Here is a 19,457-nt window from a genome sequence, read left to right as displayed (position 1 = left end):
CACCCCACAAGGTAGCAAATAAAAAATGCCCACAAGTTTGTCAAGCCAAGAAATGGAGTCGCCTGTGTGAAAGCACAAGACGTATGCACGACTCCTCAGGGGCCGACTCACTCACAGTGCTCCACGTGGGGACGGACCTGACCTCGAGGATCTTCACTAATGAGGGGGGCACTGTCGCACAGTGATTTGGGGGAAAACGCTGGAAGATGGGCCTCGGAAACCGGGCCCACGTCTTGGGATTCCAGCCTTCCCTGGCTGATCGCACATGGTGCTGCTCCAGGTGTGACACCTCAGTGACGATCCTTGTACCTGCCCCGCCTCTGGTTGCAGAGCACCGGCTCAAGGAGGGGCCTCATCCGCAGTCTTCCCTCAGCACTGACATTACTCCTGCCACTAAGAGGACCAGGCAGGGCCACGTCCACAGGGTTTCCCTCGTACTGCAAAGTCAAGGATGGCGGTCGGGTGCTGGAGCTGACCTTCATGCACAGGGAGCTCTGAAGGAAGCTAGCACTCGGGCAACACAGAGCGCCCAATACACGCTGTCTAGGGAAGTGAAGTGTTCACCACGCTCTGGTTGTGAAATGTAAAGCAAGGAGCATTCAATCACAGCACCTTAATCATCATGCTGCTGGCAGAATCATAAGAGACAGAGTCCCACAGAAGAGGTGCTTAAGTGCAATCCCTGATGGCCCTGAGATTGCAAAATAGGGGGCAAGTCAACAAGCCCTTGGAGAACATCTCTTAGTGGGTGCAGATGAAGGTGGCAGGAGGAAGGTCAGCACATAGAGGCAGGTTGCAAAGTGGCAGTCCCTCCTGCATCACAGCACTTCACCAGGCCAACACAGCAAAGTAGTGAGCGGAAATGGTGGTTCTTTCTGGCAGCACAGCAGTCTTCTGGCAATGTGCACATGTAGTGGCAGCAGCGTCTGGTTACAAGTCCCACGCAGTGTCTAAAGATATTGGGCATGAGCCCCAATACTAATACTCAAAAATGCCTTTGATGTAGGGGGTGACTTCAAAGGAACTCTCAGAAATGTACAACAATGCCTTTCAGCCCAGCCCTGGCTCCAAACGATCAGTAGATGGTAAATTAGCCCTTTGTTTGAGAGCAGGACCCAACCTATACAAATGTAAGTGTGAACCACCTCTCCCTACCCAGGAAGACTATCAGTACACAGATAAATCCAGATTTATCCCCCGTCCCACCCAGCGATTCCTGTATTGTGGCTGTCTAGAAAGAATGCACAAAGTGTGCTGTCATCCAGCCCAGACGTGTATTGGAATCAGGCTGCAAAGCACAAAGAGTTATAAGCACAGAGAAATGCCCACTTTCTAAAAGGAAAGGGTTGGTTGTTGTATTTGGTAAAAGGGAAAAAAAAGACAAAATGTTCTGATTTATATGTAAATTGTGGTTTTGATATGTTTTGTATGTGATCTTTCTTAAATAATTGCGGATTAAATCCAACGGAAAAAGTGGTTGTGGTAGCATTTGTTTTGTTCAATGCACTAAAAAATAGTTCTTGAAGGTTTTGCAGCACTGGCGCTTTCTTTTGTTATTTCACTTTCTAAAAGTGGCATTTGTAAAATAATAAAGTAAAATCCAACTTCACCAGTAAGTAGGATTTATTACTACCATTCTAAACATACCAAATATGGCAACACCATGCCTTTCTGTTCAGGAATTACTACTTAAAAGTAGATGAGGGAATTCCCAATGCTAGTCTATGAGAGGAGTAGGCCTCCCAGCAGTAAAAAAACGAAATAGACTGTTTGTCACTACCAAGACATGCAACACATAAAGGCACATGTTCTACCTTTTACTACAGAGCACCCTGCCCATAGGGCTACCTATGGCCTACTTGAGGGCTGACCTATCTGTAATAAAATGGGAGTTTGAGGCTTGGCAAGTCATTGTAAATGCCAAATTGAAGTAGCACAAACTGCACACACAGGCCCTGCGGTGTCAGGCCTGAGACTGGTTTGAAAGGCTACTTCTTTGGGTGGCACAATCAGTGCTGAAGGCCCAGTAGTAGCATTTAATTTATAGGCCTTGGGTATATGGTATACCACTTTACAATGGACTTATAACTAAATCAAATATGACAAACAGGTGTAAACGAATGATACCATGTTTAGAGGGGAGAGCTCATGCACGTTAGCACTGTTTAGCAGTGGTAAAGTGCCCATAGTTTTAAAGCCAACAAAAAGAACATCAGAAAAATAGGCGGCAAAAGGCAAAAAGTTTGGGGATAACCCTGCAGAAAGGGCCAGGTCTAACAGATGGTCAATGTCCTCTTTTTCAGCACTTCTGGATAAAATTCTAATGATACAGCATGAATCAACATACATGTAGACAGCTTTCTAAAGAAAAGTGTTTGACAACTGATGAGCTACTACAATGCACTTGACATCCTTTAGAATGCGCTAACACAGACGTTTTACTAACAGAAAATAAACAATGCACTTGCCGCCATCACTATACTGACAAACAGACAGTGCATTTGAGATGTGCCACAATCCTATTGCTGGATATTTAACTGCAATTATTTTAAATCTTACTAGTAGTATTGCCAAGCACTTCATGTTCCAAAAAGGCAGAAGATTCCAAATTCACTGCTAAAATGGGCTTCTCACTTTCACAGTTGTCGAGGCTTTGGGGATATTAGTCTCAGATGCTAGCTATGGACAGAATCATTCTGTTTCACCATACATGATGGCTTGTTGCATGAGCCTTTCATCAACAGTGGTCATGCACCACATTATGTGAGCTCTCCTTGGTGCTTCCCTACATCTATAGTATTCAATAGCAATATTTAACCATTATGTACATCAGTAGTCTGTTCTTCCCATGATTTGCTGGGCATCCAAAATAATGAAGGGGTAATAAGGGATCAGCAACCAAATGCTGGCGTATGCCGATAACGTATAGTTATGATGGTCCAGGAAAACACTCAACGAGCACTCACACCCAAATGCCACCAGAGGTAAACAGTGAAGGAGAATGAAAGGAAAGGGAAGGGAATGGTATTCTGCTTCAATAGACTGCTATTGTGCTCCCATTACACTCCCACTACGTCCTGTAAGAGTCCCCTTAAGGCACAGGTATGGCAAAATAGCCTGGTGCATGCATGCATCAACTAATGCTCAGGTAATAATCTGAGTGTGATTTTCAAGCAGAACTGTCCTAAAGTCAAAGACCCTTCCGCCCCATGCTCCCTTTTACCTCATATGCGATCCTGGGTCCAGACAATGACCGTGTATCCATTTTTTTATTTATAGTTCTGAGACTCACCTGTGAAAGAGAACGTCAAAAACAGTTTGAGTTTCTGACCAGGGATTCTTTTGTATGGGAAACAGTTCGGAATTGGTATGTTTTAAGTAATTGAATAGCCAGCAGGGTACCTGGTAGAAAGTGTGAACAGTCTCTATGTCAAAGTCAAAATCAAATTACGCTTTATTTGATTTGAAGATGTTAAACGCACAATACATTAAAAAGAAAAGAAAATTACGACAGTACGTAAATATAAATATAACAATTCAATAAAAACATGTTAATTACAATTTAAAAGACATAACAAGTAAGTAAGTAAGTAAATTTTATTTGCATAGTTAATTAAAATCGTTGCAGTACAAAAGAAAAATATATTCAATTAAAAAGTCTGTCATATACATACATAAAACGTATTAATTCATGATACTTATGTCTTAAAACCATACTAAAAGAGCTTGCTAATTTTGAACAGCTATAGCAGCATAGTAATTTGTCAGTTTTATCTGCTTAATTATATGTTAAAAATGTCTTCAGGTCTGGCTTGCACATTAGCTTATGTTATTTCTGAGGAGGTTCTTGATGTCTCCATTTCTGGCATTTTGCTTCCACACAGTCTCAAAAATGTTACTGCTCTGCAATTCAATTGTGGCTCGCTAGGTGCAAAGCATGCCAGCAGGGCTTTCCTCCTTGTTTGAATCCCTCGTCGATTAAACAGTTGTTTTAACAATTTCTTTCGTTCTTTGAGGAGTTCTTTACAGGAGCATAGTAAGTGCAGCATGTCTTCCCGAGCTGTTCCACATAATCGGCACACAGAGCCTGCTTTATTGCGTAGCCATGGTGGGAGATGCTGTACGCAGGGGAGCAGGCCAAATCTATATTTCATAAATGCAATTTTTATATTTTTATCATATCCCAGGTTAAAATAAGCTTGGGCGCCCGGCTTCGTGTATGTATTTAAAGTCATCCATCCATGGGCTCTCTTTGAAAGTGCGGCCTTGTCCTCCAGCCATGAGAGTAGTTTCACCATCTTCCACACTATTTTTTTAAGTGTTAGGGTGGTTGTCGATGTTTCCCAGAGTAGGTTTAGCCCTAATTTGTGTATACTGCTGTGAAGATATTTTGCAGCTGGTAATGTAGTGTGCGTTTGTAGCTCTTTCCACAGCTGTTCGTTTAGCGTTCCCCGGGGAGTTTTTCACACTTTATCCCATGCAGTGATGAAGGCCCCTTGTCTGGCAATTGATTGTTTCAAGACGCCAAACTTAAGTCTAATTTGCGCATGTGAAGTGTATTTCTGCAACCCAAAAATGACCCTGTATGCAGTTGTTACTGTGGCATCGAGTGTTTTCGCATCCCTGACTTTCTGTACCTCGCTACCATAGGTGATTGTTGGTAAGAGTTTAGCACGAACCACCTCAGGGAGTGGCAGGATCGATGGGCCAGATAATTTAGAGTTTAATGTTTTTAGGGAGATTGTTATTATTAAACCTTTATGCCTTATGCTGTTGTTCTGTGCCAAAAAATGACCGCCAGTATCCAGCTTCACGCCGAGATATTTATATTCTGTTGTGTCTTCTATTCTGGTCTCTCCCCAAAACCAGGCTGCAATTTGTCGCTTTTTTTCCCCGATTATCATTGTTCTTGTTTTGTCCAGGTTGATCTATAAATCATTTGCTTGGGAGAAGTCCTGCGTTGTATTTAAGAGATGTTGTAGCCCTACTTTTGTTTTGCTGATCAGGACTATGTCGTCTGTATAAAGGAGGCAGGGTAGTGCAGTGTCTCCTAATTTTGGGGCGTGTGAATTTCAGCTGATTAGCAGCAGGACTAAATCGGCTACGTACAGATTAAAGAGGGTGGGTGCTAAGACACAGCCCTGTTTCTGGCCTTTTTCCATGGGAATGTGTCTTGACAGGAAGGTTCCATTACCCAGCTTCACCTGTAGCCACGTGTCCGTATGCAGATTTATGATCAGGTTAAGTAGGGGCTGAGGAAGCCCCCAACGATGTAATTTGGACCAAAGTCTGATGCGATTAACATGATAAAAAGCGGCCTTGTAGTCGATAAAGCAAAGGTATAGAGACGTCCGTGTTGCCTCGGCATTGTCCATAAGCATAGCCTTGCTTAATATGTTAAAGCCCCAAGAATGTACAGAGGGCTGAAACATGTTGACCCAAGAAAGTGCGTAAGATAAGTAACTCATTCTAAGGAACGCACGACACCCTTTTTAATTTCCCATTCACTGCCTCCCTAATAAATTATTGAGGTTAAAAGTGACAAAGGGATTTTAAATAATATTTTTCCACAATTTCACGAGCACATTTTCACATCCATTTCTGACCACTACTGTTAATACCAGCGGATCTTCCTCCAGGCGGAGGTCAGCATTTTACAAAGAAAATGACCCAATGATGACGGTGAAACAATACACAAAAGGCGGAGAATGAAAATATACCGCCATCGACCTGTGTATATGTATGAGGGTCTTTTTATGACGGATACCACTGAAAAGACCCTGGTAATACAGGACAAGTGGTCCATTCTCTCCCCCCCTTGATTTATAACTATCCATTGGAAGCCGGATGGACCATAGCTTCTCTTTCCCTCCCCTTTGATTACGAGTTATTGTCCCAACTCATTTTATGAAGCTGGTCTGTTGTAGAGGAATTACGGATTTTTCTTTCACCCATGCCTGAAGGTCCTCCAATAACAAGCCTGCAAAGAATTTTGCTTCGTTATCTAATAGAGCCACTAATTGGTAATTTTGTGGTTCCGACTTGTCACTAGATTTATGGATTGGGGAAATAATTGAGCCTCTCCATGAACTGGGCAAGATGTTCAACGTTTTGATTTCTCTGAAGAGTGGACCCAGTGCTTCTGCCCAGAAAGTTGCCTCCTGTTTGTAAGGTACTGGTGGAATTCCGTTTGGGCCAGGAGCACCGTCTCTTCTCCCCTTTCCTATCTGCCTTTTGATGGCATCAATTTGAACCGTTTGTTGGGCATCAGTTGGTGGGTCTGGCCCTGATTTCCCAGAGTCAGCGAGATTGATTTCTGCCCAGGCCTTGAGTGTCGTTTGATAGTCGGGTTCATTTTGATAGGCTTGGCACTGCTCAATGTGTTCAGTGCCTTGTTGAAAGTGAGACCTGAGGTATTTCACCCAGACTTCCTCTGTTATGTTTGAGGAAACGCCGTCATGATTGTGGTGAATGAATTGGTTTATGGTACTCCAAAATCTGGTGCTATTGTTATGTTTGACATCAGCATGTAGTTTGACCCATAGATCCTCCTCCATGGCTCTGTTTGCGTCCCTTTTTAGATTTTTGAGGATTGTCCTTTGTTTCCGTAATGCTTGTAATTGTGTTTCATCGCTGGGCTTGTGTCGAAGATGTCTCAGTAGTTGTTGAATCCTTTTTTTTGCAAGCTTAATTTCTTGCTTAGCGCTATATGATATGGGTTTCGTGCCGCTGAATCTTTGCAGGTTTGATGGTTTGGTCTTAGTCACATGTGCCTCCATCGCTGATAGGAAGTTTCTCCATTTCTCCACTTCACCATCTCCGACCCTCGCAGCGAAATGTTGTTTTGCGATTTCAAGCACCTCGCTTCCTGCGGCTATCTTGAATTTTATTCTTCTTAGGTTGATGGTGGCAATTAATCCTTGAGGCTCCCGGCAATGTCCGAGTGTTGGAGTGACTGCTCTCAATTCTATTTCTTGAGGCCGATGATCACTATCGCCTTTGTTACCCAACTGGAACGATGCAATTTGTTGAAAGAGGCCTATGGAGACGAACATATAGTCCAGAATCGAGCTTGTTTTTGTGGAGCTATATGTCGTCACGGGAGGGTTGTCTTTCAGTGGTCTACCATTTAATGCCCTCAGATTAAGATGTTCCAAGTCCTCCACAGGCGTATGTCCTATCTTGGTTTGTTTGCACGCATGAGATTTTCCTTGCAGTGGGATATTCCAGATTGCGTTCTGCAAAAGCACGTCTCGTCCAGGGAGGATCCCATTAAATTGTAGTTTAGGTCCCCGATTGAGACTTATAACAAGATACAAGGACAATCAAACCATACAATTAATTCATATGCAATTAAGATAATGCATTACCCTGCATGCTCATTCTGGATCTAACCACCACTTTCAGAAATGTGGCTATATGATCAATAACATCTCTTTATCGAGAAATTGTAACTTAATAAAAGCATGTCGACATTGTCTCAGGTCTTGCCATTTTAAAATGGGCGGGATCCATCTTTTCCTGATAAGAGTATAAAACTTACAAAAAAAGATAATGTGGATTGTAGACTGAGCCGATGTATCGTCTCATGGACATGGGCATAAGATACATGACCAGTCATTTATCTTAGGGAATGTAACCCTGTTATGAAAGTTGCCTAAACGTAGGCGCGTCAACAGCATCCTATCATAATTACCTGGTGTCATGAATAAATAAGGTTGTGGAAATCTGGAATCATTTCTGTTAGCATAAGCTGAAGCCATCTTGGTTGTGGCATCCATTTTATTGGCTTTGTAATTCTCCCATCCTCTGCTGCTCGTCTTTTTCCCTGCCTGTGCTGTCTATTTTAGTTGACTTCCTGACTCAGCTAAAAGCAATATGCATGCTAAGAGTATGTAGCTGCCAGAACACCTGGTCTCAGACTCAACTGTCAATCTCTCACTGCTGCCATAAGCACTCCTGCTCCCCCTCCCACTTTGCTCACTAAGTGATTTCCCATCTGCCCATGTTTGTCGGTAACTATTCCTGTGTAGGCCTGTACCTTCTATTTGTATCCACATGCTTACCAGTGCAGAAAAAGCTGTATATAAGGCCTGTGTTCTGTGACTTCAATGTACTACCTCAGGCAGTGCTGTATGGATGTAGTCCCACTCATGAGTGATTAATAAATTTGTTATTTGGATTACAGCTTCAGTGCCAATCTCTATTTTGTTGGTCTAAGGACCCGTGGACAGAGAAGGGTGACCCCTGCACCGGTGTGCTCATTAAAAGGCACATTTCCACAAGGTTGTGGCCCCGGTTGTGTCAGGAGTAGTTGGTGATCTCTGACAGATGATTTCATGACATTGGTGGACAGTCTTATCGTCTCCAGGTGGTCTAGGTATAATAATTTTAGTTCCTTCCTGGTAACACGGGACAGACTATTAGGGTTGGCATAATACTCAGGATAGCTTAGATCGTTCATTAAGTTTTTAACAAATGCAAGCTATATGATGCAAAGTGCCCATTGCAGGTTCTGGCAATCGTTAATCACGTCCCGGTTAAGCCTAGTTGCAGTACTAGTCCAAACCTTGTGCCAGAGTAAGACTGGCTGGAGTTTAATTAGGTCGGATAAATATGGTAGACCCAGCTCAGCATTGCAAATATAAGCGGCTGTGCTGTTCGAGACTGCTAAAAGATGTTTTAAGAACCTATTCTCAACCAGCTGTAGGGGCGCTGTTTGCAAAACCCCCAGATGCCTGCTCCGTGCATAGCTACAGGAATGCATTTGTCTTTGTAGATGGTCAACAGATCATCAATAGGGCGCTTGCCTAATTTCCTAGAGGAATTTATTAGGGCTCCTATAGCTTTTGTAAACAATAATTTTCTGGTGTTGATGGCTATGCTTCAAGAGCCCCGTTTTTCAAACACATTGCCCAGATAGGAGAAATAATTAACAAATTCGAGTTTTCTATCATTTATGAAGATATCGCGACACTTAACGTTTGGTTTACTACATTTCATAACAAAGGTTTTGGTGATGTTTACCTTAAGGTCTAGCCTAGACATAAAAGACACAAAACTCAAGATAGTTGTCTGCAAATCTATTGGGGTACGAGACTGGAGAACAGCATCATCTGCGTATAACAAGGCTCCAATTAGCTGACTACCGATGCTGGGTAATTCCTGACCTTCCCTCGACAGGTGAAGAGGAGGAGGGCTAGCACACAGCCCTGCCTTACCTCCTTCCTAACAGGGAAATTGTGGCTTTGATCACCTGCTAACCCATAACGGACACTTGTCTGGGCATCTAGTTAGGACTGATTTAAAAAGTTAATCAGCAGCACTTTCCCCCCCCCATGGACTCTAAAATACTCCAAAATTTCATATGGTTAACAAAATCAAAGGCCGAACTTAAGTCGATGAAGCACAGGAAAAGACTCCCCTGTTTGGCCTTTGTATATTTACCCCAGAAGAGGCTTACATTTAAGCCCTGCTCTATGGTACCAAGCCCTTGACAGAATCCATACTGTAGCTCTGAAAGAACACCCCTGTCCTGAGCCCACATCTGTAGTCTGTTCAGGACGACATGCCCAGCCACTTTCACAACGGAATCCAGAAGTGAAATAGGACTATAACAGGCCGGATCATTGCGGTCGCCTTTTTTAAAAATAGGGACAAGTGTGGACTCTGTCCAGGTAGAGGTGAAACCCTTGTGCAACATGCTTTTAAGACCATAGTAATTAATGGGCCCCATAGCTGAGGACAAAATTTATATAAGTCCACCGGGGCGCTATCAGGTCCAGGGGCTTATCCCCCCACGCTCTCATTTATGGCAAAAATCACCTCGTCCACATTAAAATCAATTTAAATTGGGAGATCACTCGTGTGTCCAGTACTAGGCTCCTTACACTGAATTAGATCTGCGTTGTCGCAATATAACCTGGAAAAATGGGTTACCCATTGATCCTCCCCGATCTTAATTTCAATGTTGGGGATATTTTTGGGGGCCAAGAACAGGGCATTCACAGCCTGCCAGAAGCTTTTTGTGTCTTTTAACTCTGAAGCTTTTCTTGACTGACTGACACAGTTCTGTTCTTATCTCCTCTTTACGTTCTTTAAGTGACGTTTTATACGCTGCTCTCGCCCTTCTTATGGCTTCCTGGTCTCTCTGGGACTTACATAGGGCAGCTTTTAGGGCACCATGAGATTGACTACAGTTGGAATCAAACCAACCTGTCTTAGCAATGTAGCGTATATTTGAATCTGATAACAGGTTATTTTGTATGGCCTGTGTGATATTTCAAAAAGAATTAAGAATATCAGGGTCCGCAGCAGTCTCATCAAGGCAGACAGCAAAATCTTTTTTACAACAACTTAATATTGATTTAGTTAGCTTTAGTGAGTCTATCCCCTTCCATTTAATGGTATAGCCGTTGGTTCTATTTATGGCTATATCATGTTCAGGCATGGCCATGTGTCCCCCTGATAACACATTAGCCGGTAGATCAATGGTAACACTAATGGGACAGTGATCACTAAATGCAACAGTATGAATTTCGAAGTTCTGTATTCTGTCTGCATATCTGTTCAAAATTAAAATGTGATCTATAATTGAAGAAAACCCATGACCGTTAAAAGTACTATTAAACGGTAAAGGTGGTGAGCATACATCGTTTGCAAAATCCAGGTCCATAGTGTATTTAATCTGGTTTAAATAATCCCCAAGGGAGGAGTGTGGAAAATGAGAGATGTCTACTTCGTCATCGGATGTTAAGCCACAATTACCACCTTCAACATGGACACAAGGGCCAATATTGAAGTCACTTCCCCAAATTTAGTGACTTTTGTATTTTATCCAGGTGCTTCTGTAATTGCATCAGGACTACCTCTGTTTGTGGTGCAGGAATGTTATTGGAAAAGTTTATTAGGATGTATGGTGCTATGTGAGGCATCAATGTTCATTTTTATAACCTGGTAATAAATGTTAGATATCAAAAGGTCTAATTTAATGCATTTAATCAATAAGAAATATAGGTGCACGAACCACTCTTTTTTCTCCCACTCCTGGACGATAAGGCCTGTGTAAAAAATGTTTTAAACCCGTTAATATGCTGTGGACTATCAACACAGGCTTCTTGAATGCATAGAATGTCATAGAAAGATATGAAGTTAAGCCAGGCAGGGTTGGTAAGTTTGGTAATCAAGCCCTCCACATTCCAAGATAGAATTTTGGTTGTACTAGAACTGTTTTCAGCCAGTTTAATACTCTTTTTATGAACAGGTTCGCTGTTAAGAACAATAGGGTAATGAACAAGATTTTTGGCATGGATTTGATGGGGGTGTTTAAGTTTATCGAATCTGCACCCATCTCGTTAAGACGGTGCAAAATGATATCAGTAGCTACGGCACCTTGGAGTTGATCATCATCCTGGGCCCCCATGCAACCATTACAGGGACCAACATATGAGTCATCACTTGCTCTTACGACACAATGTTTGAATTCATTGGGATCACTAATTGTCAGTTCCAGGCCAGATGGATGATTAACAGTTTCCCGTCTACAATCTACATAACTGTGTGTGGAGATGAGTCAATCTATATCTTCTAGGGTTTTAAGTGTTTCAGATCTATTGTGGGTGGGTAGGGTAAATCCGTGTTGGTGGTTGGGGTTAGTAAGTCTCGGCTGTGAGGTATAAGGAAATTGATTTGTTGGAGGATAGAAATATCCAAGTGGCAGTACATTTATTCCATGGTTGGTCACATAGTCACTCCCGAGTCTGCATAAGACTTCACTTACCAGTCTCGGCATTCTAAATATGAGGACTATGCAGTCACCGGCGTGCAGTTTCTCCCTTATCCCAACCAAGTCTACTCTTCTTACCATCTTGAACTCACAAAACAGTGCTTCGGTTAAGCCTGTTTTAGAGCCAATCCAGCAAAGAGATTTATTTCTCAATGCCTCCCAAGTTTCATTTGCCTGATGGGAGAGATGTGGTACATTCGACAATATTATTTTATAAGGGGTAACCTCAGGCAGTAGATTGAGTGTCACATCCTCCATATCCCTAGGTGTGGTACATGATGGAAGCGACAAGTGATTTACTCTGGGCCCAGTTAAGGCAACTCTATTGTTTACAGCACTACAGTTTTTATCTGCGGGTATATTTTCTGTAATTTGGATATAACCCGCCTGAGTGGGGACATCTACCTTTCCGGTATCTGCTACAGGGAATGAGGATTTACTAGGGAAGGTAATAAGACGAGCACCATAGCTGTTTCTAACTACCCTAACCAGAAGTTTCTCTACTGGTTCTGCAACTGTTTTGTGGCGAACATCTAATCTGAGACACAATTGTTCATGAGCCACCTTATGACTAAAATTAGGGGCTTCTAAAAGGCCTATCCCATCAGTTTTTAATGTATCTATTAGTTCTTTGAGCTGTACAAAAACTGAATCTAAAGCAGACTCCCCAGCAGGGGTCCAGAGCAACATCCCTGAAAGCGCTACATATAGGTGCAGGAGAAGCAGCATCGGTCTGCATGCTGATGGTGCAGGTTTGTATCGCCTCAGGGTTAAGATGCCAAGTCCATTTCTGTTGTTTGGGTTTTTGAGAACCCGTACCCTTCCTTTGCTTCACGGGTGGTTCTTTCGACTTGACCTCACAATGGGATTTAATAATCTGTGTCCGTGTCCTTGTGACTACACTTGGGCTGACTTCAGTGTCCATAGGAGATATTTCCGGGTTGGGTACGGGATAGGACTGCGGTTGTCCTTGTGTGATGGGGGACGAACAAATTTGGAGGGCATCAACCGAAATAGTAGAACCCAGGGAAGAGCGCCTCTGCAGGGATAAGGGTCCTGAAGACAGTCGCCTCTCAGTCAGTTCAGTCTCGTGGCTGAGCATTGAATCGGCCCTAACAATAAAAGCGTCCAGGGTTCCCGCCACTCCCTTACGTTTACTCATTATAAGATCAAAAGTAAACAACACAGCTGACACGATTAGTAAAAAGAAAAATGAAATAAAAAGACGTGGGGCCGACACAGTACCTGGGGGTGGTAGAAACCAAGATCAAATGTCCCGTGCCTCCGATGTTAAAGGGGAGGCCCAGCCTCCTCCGGGCTACGATGTGCGTGGACGGGCCCGCCGTCGGCTCGGACTTTGCCCGGGCATGATCTGCGTGCATCCCGCGCAGCAGGAGTCCCATGGATGTTTTTATGCGCCTCCTGGCGCTCGTTGATGGTGGCATGCCAGCCTCGATGCCCTCTTGGGCTTGTGGTCAGCGGTACTGGTGGCAAGCAAAACAAACAGTTCAGAAATGGGCTCCCGCACAGTGGGCGTCCCGTGGATGTTTTTATGTGCCTCCTGGCGCTCGTTGATGGCGGTGATAATGGCACGCCAGCCAGGATGCCCTCTGGGGCTTGTGGTCAGCGGTACTGGCGGCAATAAAAACAAACAGTGCCGAAACATGCTCTATGAAGTAAGTGTTGTAAAAAGGAAGGGGGACAAGAAGGTCATGATTGATAAACTGCAACATTTAATATTGCAATAAATAAATTCATTCAGTCAGTCAACTTTATTTGGAAAAATATGATAAAAGTTCCATTAAGAGCATAAAACTTCAGATCAGAATACAGTCAGCTTATACATACAAAAACAACTCATCCAATACTAATAGCCAGACTAAATATTTTAAATCAGGTGACATCACATACCAAATCCAGTAATATCCAGATAAATAAAATAGACATGCAAATATTAATGGCACAAAGCCACACCTTTGCCTTCCTGCTAAAACACTGTGTATAAAATGTAATATTTCACATCTTATTTCTTACGTCTCAAGATGTTGTAAATATATCAGGCCTTGCTGAAAACAAAACATCAAAGAGTGGATGCCTGCAGAATTGGGACTAAAAATCGTTTCCATAAAGTTCTATATAAAGTGCAAAATATTGTAAAATGAGTAGTACTTTACTGAGATGCCGTGTCGCAGAGACATTTTGGCAGGCTTGCCAACCAGCCTCCCTGATAGGAGAAGGTTACCAAAAAGTGCAAAGTGCTAAGGTGAGAGAGAGTCAAATAAAAATTATGTTGTGAATGACTTAAAGTAGTCGTGTAGGGTTCTATACTAGGGGAAATTATGAGGTAAATATACAAGGTTACACTCAACATGTATTGAGATTGTTTTGCCCTCTCCTTTCAACACTGGCTTAAGAACCAACTTCTGATCCTTAATTTGCTATTTTTATCAATCAACTCAGGATTAGAGAAATATTCTGGGATACCACACTCTGACATAGACAATGTCATATTAGTGAGTCAAGGGATCTTAGTTGAATTATTCTTTTAATACTAATCTTTTAATACTAGTCTTGAAAATATTGCCTCCAATGAGAACCAAATTTTAATCCATAGTAATAAAGAGGACTAATATTATGGTATCTGATTTATAATTTATCCCTAATTCACTGTGACAAATGTGGGTAGCAGTACTTGTTGGTACCAAAAGGAGTCTACATAAGAAAACATTTTGTGCTGTTTGGAGAGCACCAAAATTAATGTGTTCCCATATACCCGCCCCGTGTAGACCTACTGTAATGCAATTACTACTGAACAACTGTAGAATCCCCCTCAGGTGTCTGTGTCCAAGCTTGTTGGAAATGCAAAAAATCACCTCGGTCTCCCATGCAAATTGCTGCGATCTGGTATTCATCAAATGATCTCTTGCAATGAAGTGGCAAACATAATTCCCAGGCAAATTTAATGTAGTGACCCTACTGACCTCCACCCTGTAATAAAATGTGATTTAGATGTCTTATTTCTTGGTCCACTGATCATCATTAAAGATTTGCTAAAATGTACCTTTAAATCAAGTTTACTCATGAAAATCATAAATCTAATAAAATCTGGAGAGCGTTTGCTATGCTGTCTAAAATATACTGCATCGTTGGCATATAGCAAGGTTGGCATTGGATGCTGCCCGGTTTGGGGCATGTCGACATCATATTGAACAAGAAAGGATTCCAGACCGGTAATGTACAATAAAAACTAAAATGGGATGGGATACAGCTTTGGGGTACACCATTCTCGGAGATAAATGGGGAAGTACATTCTCTATTTGGGCCATATCTAATTCTGACTTCAGTATCTGTATGTCATTTCTTCAATAGGATAATGAGAATCTCTTCTATTCCCATGGTTCATGGTTTCTAACATAACCCATAGTTTGGAGCAATTTACGTTGTCAAAGGCAAACAAGAGTTCCATAAAATACATATGTAGTAAACTCCTCCGGGCCTTGACATACATTCTTATTATTAAGTAGAGATTAAGGGATTGTACGGCTGTACTGATAATCGGCTGAAAGCGGCATTGGACCTCTGATAAAACAGAGTTTCTGTTGGCCCAATCCTCCAGTCTTGCATGTAAAATGTGTCCCAACATTTTAGTGGTTGAGTCAAGGAAGGAGATTGGTTGGTAACAATTAGGGCTACTTCTATCCCCTTTTTAAAAAATGGGGACTATGACTGCCTCCCTCAATGAAGCTATTGATGCGCCTTGAAATACTGCATGCAGGCCATTGGTAATAATTGGAGCCCAAAGTCTGATGTCTGACTTAAAAATATCGATTGGCATACCATCAGGGCCTGGTGCTTTCCCTGAAGAATATATCTTAATTGCATGGGCTACTTCATCAACTTCAGCAGAACTACTAAGGTTAAAGGGCGCAACAGAGTTTAAATTTAGGGTTTCAATTTTTTCATCTAGATTACCCTCAGTGCTACCTGGGTTTAAAACATCAACAAAATATGCCAACCATCTTTCAGCTGGGATGTAATTCTCGATTTAAGAGGTGGAGTTATCAGACAGTTTGGGGTGATTTATACTATCCCAGAATCACTTTGTATCTCTTTTTAAAGATGCTGCTTCGAGATCCTCCCATGCTGCATTTTAATCTCATCTTTACGGGTCTCTAAGACTGTTTTATAAGTTAAACGTGCTTGTCGGATCCTAATGAGGTTGTGTGGGGTCTGTTTAAGTGCCTCTAAAAGTTGTCTATGAGCTGGAGAACATGCTCAATCATATAATCTCTGTAATGGTGTATCCATTTTGCCAGATTTAATGGCAAGCATGCTCAAAATCTCTTGGCTAATCAATTTATAGCTATATCCTATGAGGCTAGAGTCGACTTCCGGTGTCAGGCAGGTAATGATGGAGACTAATTTGTTGGTAACAAGATCTTTCAGAAACTGGGGGGCTGGGATAATTTAATCCCACTTGATTCTCACATCACTGTTTTAATTATAAGCCAACTATCCCTTCTGCACATATTCAAAATCTGGCCTTACTATTGAATCAAGGTTCAAATGTACAGGGCTATGGTATGATGCAGTTTGCAGTGACCCAAAATTTTATAAATAGAATACTAATATCCAAGCTAATCAAGATAAAACCTGTGATAATTCCCTTACGGGAGTCTGTAAAAGTAAGGGTGCCTGTGACATCTTCAGGGCCTAGGTCACTAGCTAACACCAGGTTGTACTTTACAATCAGCCAATTTAGGGCCTTCCCATGTGTGGAATGTTTGAAATGTGATGTCTCGTACCCATATGCATCTGTGAATCTGCAAACTGGGGTTTTTCTGAATTTACAGATAACAGTGTTGAAATAGCCTACCTATATCATTGGTGTTCACTTTTGATACTGGTTAACAAACTTAGACAGGGCATTTTCCAGCATGTCTGTTACCTCTGTAGACAGATTGTCAAAAGTGTTATTATAACAATTAATAAGTAACAAGCCATATGTGCCTAAGAAAGAAAAATAAGAACTTGAAACCAGGCAGTACTATTTACTGTAACAACACTAGAACATGCACTTTTAGTAGAGACAAGGATTGCCAAGTCGCCTTTCTGCCTGCCCCGTACAGATGGAGTAGCAGGGTGGCAGTAGCTGTGCTAAACATCAACGTAAAAGCCCTCTGTGACCCATGTCTCTTGACAACAAATGATATTGTAACTTTTTAAGAAGACCATCCATTCAGGGTATGATCATTTTGTGTGAATGCCAGCTAGATTCCATGAAAGCAAATTAAAGCATTTACCATAAGTAGTACAATACTTTTCGGATGACAAGGATTGAAAATTAGCCATTTTAGGGGAAATAGCTAGTGTCCTGGGCAGAATATCAACCTGTGGAGATTTTGAAGATGCAAAAAATATTTTTTGATTGTAGTCACTCATCATCTTGGATCGAATCAAGGGAGTTCATCTATTTGCTAGCTCAAGATTGAAGTCTAGAGTAGGAGCAGGTATGTCTGGATAATGTTTTGTGAGGTGGCGCAAAGTCTTGTAACAATGGAGCTGCAGCAGACAGAAATCTCTGAGAGGGTGGGCATGAATTCTTCTGAGTGATTTTGACACATAATTCAAGCATTGTAAAAGATTATTGACCAAAGTTGGTCTTTTAAAATGTATTTCCACACAATCCCTATATGATTGTTTAGGTGCTTAGCGCACCCAGCCTACCCTTATGGCAATAAGGATTTCTTTAATTAGATCATTGTGCCAACCAGCATTTTTCCCTATCCAGTGAGCACATTTGTGGGTAAGGTCTAAGCCATTCTCTCTCTTAGTGAAAGTTAATGGAGGGGACTGATTCAAACACTTAATGAGTACAATCCGGAGGAAGTTGTAAATGCGTGCCATCAATCCTTTGTGTCACATTTTGAGCATTAATTGGTGTGTCAGCTATGGGGTTTGCCCTACCTGCTACTGTTACAGAGGTGGGTAAACGAGTGAGTAGGGCACTGGTAGGTTCAATCATAAGTGCAGAATGTCATTCTGCAAATGCATGTTCAGGGGAACTACCTGTGAGAATGCTAGAGAACAGCTACAATATTGGAGCATACATAAATAATCACAGCAGACTAACATACATCCAGGCTAGTGCCTAATTCTTACCAGATATTTTTGTGTTATCATTAAATACGGTGAAGCTAAAGAGGAGTGGAGATAGTTATTGTGAGACACCAAGATTGTTTATCCAATGCACCTAGGGCCCGATTATGATGTAAGTTGGAAAGCCTTATTACCGATGAAGGCTGTTGGATTTAAAACCAGCTGATAGTACTTACTGGCTTCAAGGAGCCTGTCGGCAAATCGGAGGCCGCTCATAATCCCCTATGTACGGCCTTTACGCAGTGGGGATTATGATGTTGGTTCCTGACAGGCTTTTCATGCCGGGCTTTCTGACATAAAAAGCCTATCAGAAAGTGACTTAGGGTTCCCCTAGCAGGGCCCCCTTGCCACTGCGGCCTCCGGTTGGAGACCTGGGGGGTCCCTATGTGGTCCCCCTGGTTAATTCCTGCACGTGTGGCATGCACTGTCAGGGTCAACAAAAACACCCATTTTTCAATGGGAGGTTGTGCTATGGACGGTTTACGGCCGTAGCACAATCTCACATAGAGAAATGGGAGTCTGTGACCGCACCATGTGCGGTCGCATCCTAATAATGCGGTTGGGCCCGCCAACTGTAGGCCAGTCTGTTACGATTCTGCAACGGTTTCCGCCCAACATCGTAATGAGGGCCTTAATGTCAATAACAGGTTACATATTGCAGTAAGTTCAGGGGCTATTATGAGGCAGTGCTTAGAAAAGAGAATCTTTAGGAAATCCAAGACATTAGGATTTTATGGAACTTGTTACACTTTCTAGTGTGGGTGTGTGTGTGTGTGCATATATACTTCTCTTTTCTATATTTCTCATATTATCTGTCAACTTTAACTTGATTACCAGTTGTAGTCAACTCACTAAATACGTTTCTTTCAAAAGGTGGTTGGATCAAGGAGAGGATGATGGCAAAATTGTCAGAGAACTTTACACAGATATTTCAAATTTCTCACCAAGTAAGTATGTGCAGTGAACAGTTCCATGCTCGCTAAATTAAAGGCGGTACATCTGTCAAACTGTGTAAACCTATTTCTGACCTTTCTCTACGCAGGACAAGAACTGGAGCTGAAACGAAAGGAAATTGTAAGGAATCAAGTTTCGTAAAACAAAAAAATTGATACAAAGTTTAACATGTTTACTTTGATGCTTGAGCTCATGATACATGTTAAATGAGACTGTTTGTTTATAGCTTTTCTTCCTGAGACTCCGCATCAAATAATGTTTTCTCCTTTCGTTTTCCAATTAGTGGGGTGCCGAGAGGTGGAAGTACCAAAAAGGCAACACACTTCAGTTTTATTGCAAAGTGACCCGGAAGCTCATCCGCCTAATGCCAGATGGCACCGTTGATGCTCTTGGGGACAAGAAAGACAAATATGGTTAAGTGTTAAGCATGACATATACTACTCTTAAAGGGTGTTCAAGCAGCTTAAAACTTTAACATAATGTAACGTACGTTATAAATATAATTTGTTGTAGTGTTTAATCCCCTCGCGTTCCCTGAAGCCTTTGTTTAATTTGTTAG

The 19,457-nt window shown here is 42.1% G+C and overlaps 1 protein-coding gene across 1 annotated transcript in view; it reads left to right on the top strand.

The window, feature by feature from the left end:
* The window catches only part of RP1 (RP1 axonemal microtubule associated), an 859,010-nt gene that overhangs the window by 727,767 nt on the left and 111,786 nt on the right, over positions 1-19,457 (top strand). The window contains exons 10-12 of the mRNA XM_085605615.1: positions 18,818-18,891; positions 18,987-19,018; positions 19,182-19,311. Coding sequence (XP_085461741.1) covers positions 18,818-18,891; positions 18,987-19,018; positions 19,182-19,311 — 236 coding nt within the window. The remainder of the gene's footprint in view (positions 1-18,817; positions 18,892-18,986; positions 19,019-19,181; positions 19,312-19,457) is intronic.

Source organism: Triturus cristatus, chromosome 5_1, assembly GCF_964204655.1.
Source record: "Triturus cristatus chromosome 5_1, aTriCri1.1, whole genome shotgun sequence".
Lineage (NCBI taxonomy): Eukaryota > Metazoa > Chordata > Amphibia > Caudata > Salamandridae > Triturus > Triturus cristatus.
The sequence above is the reverse complement of the archived record's forward strand: the minus strand, read 5'-3'. Positions and strand labels throughout refer to the sequence as shown.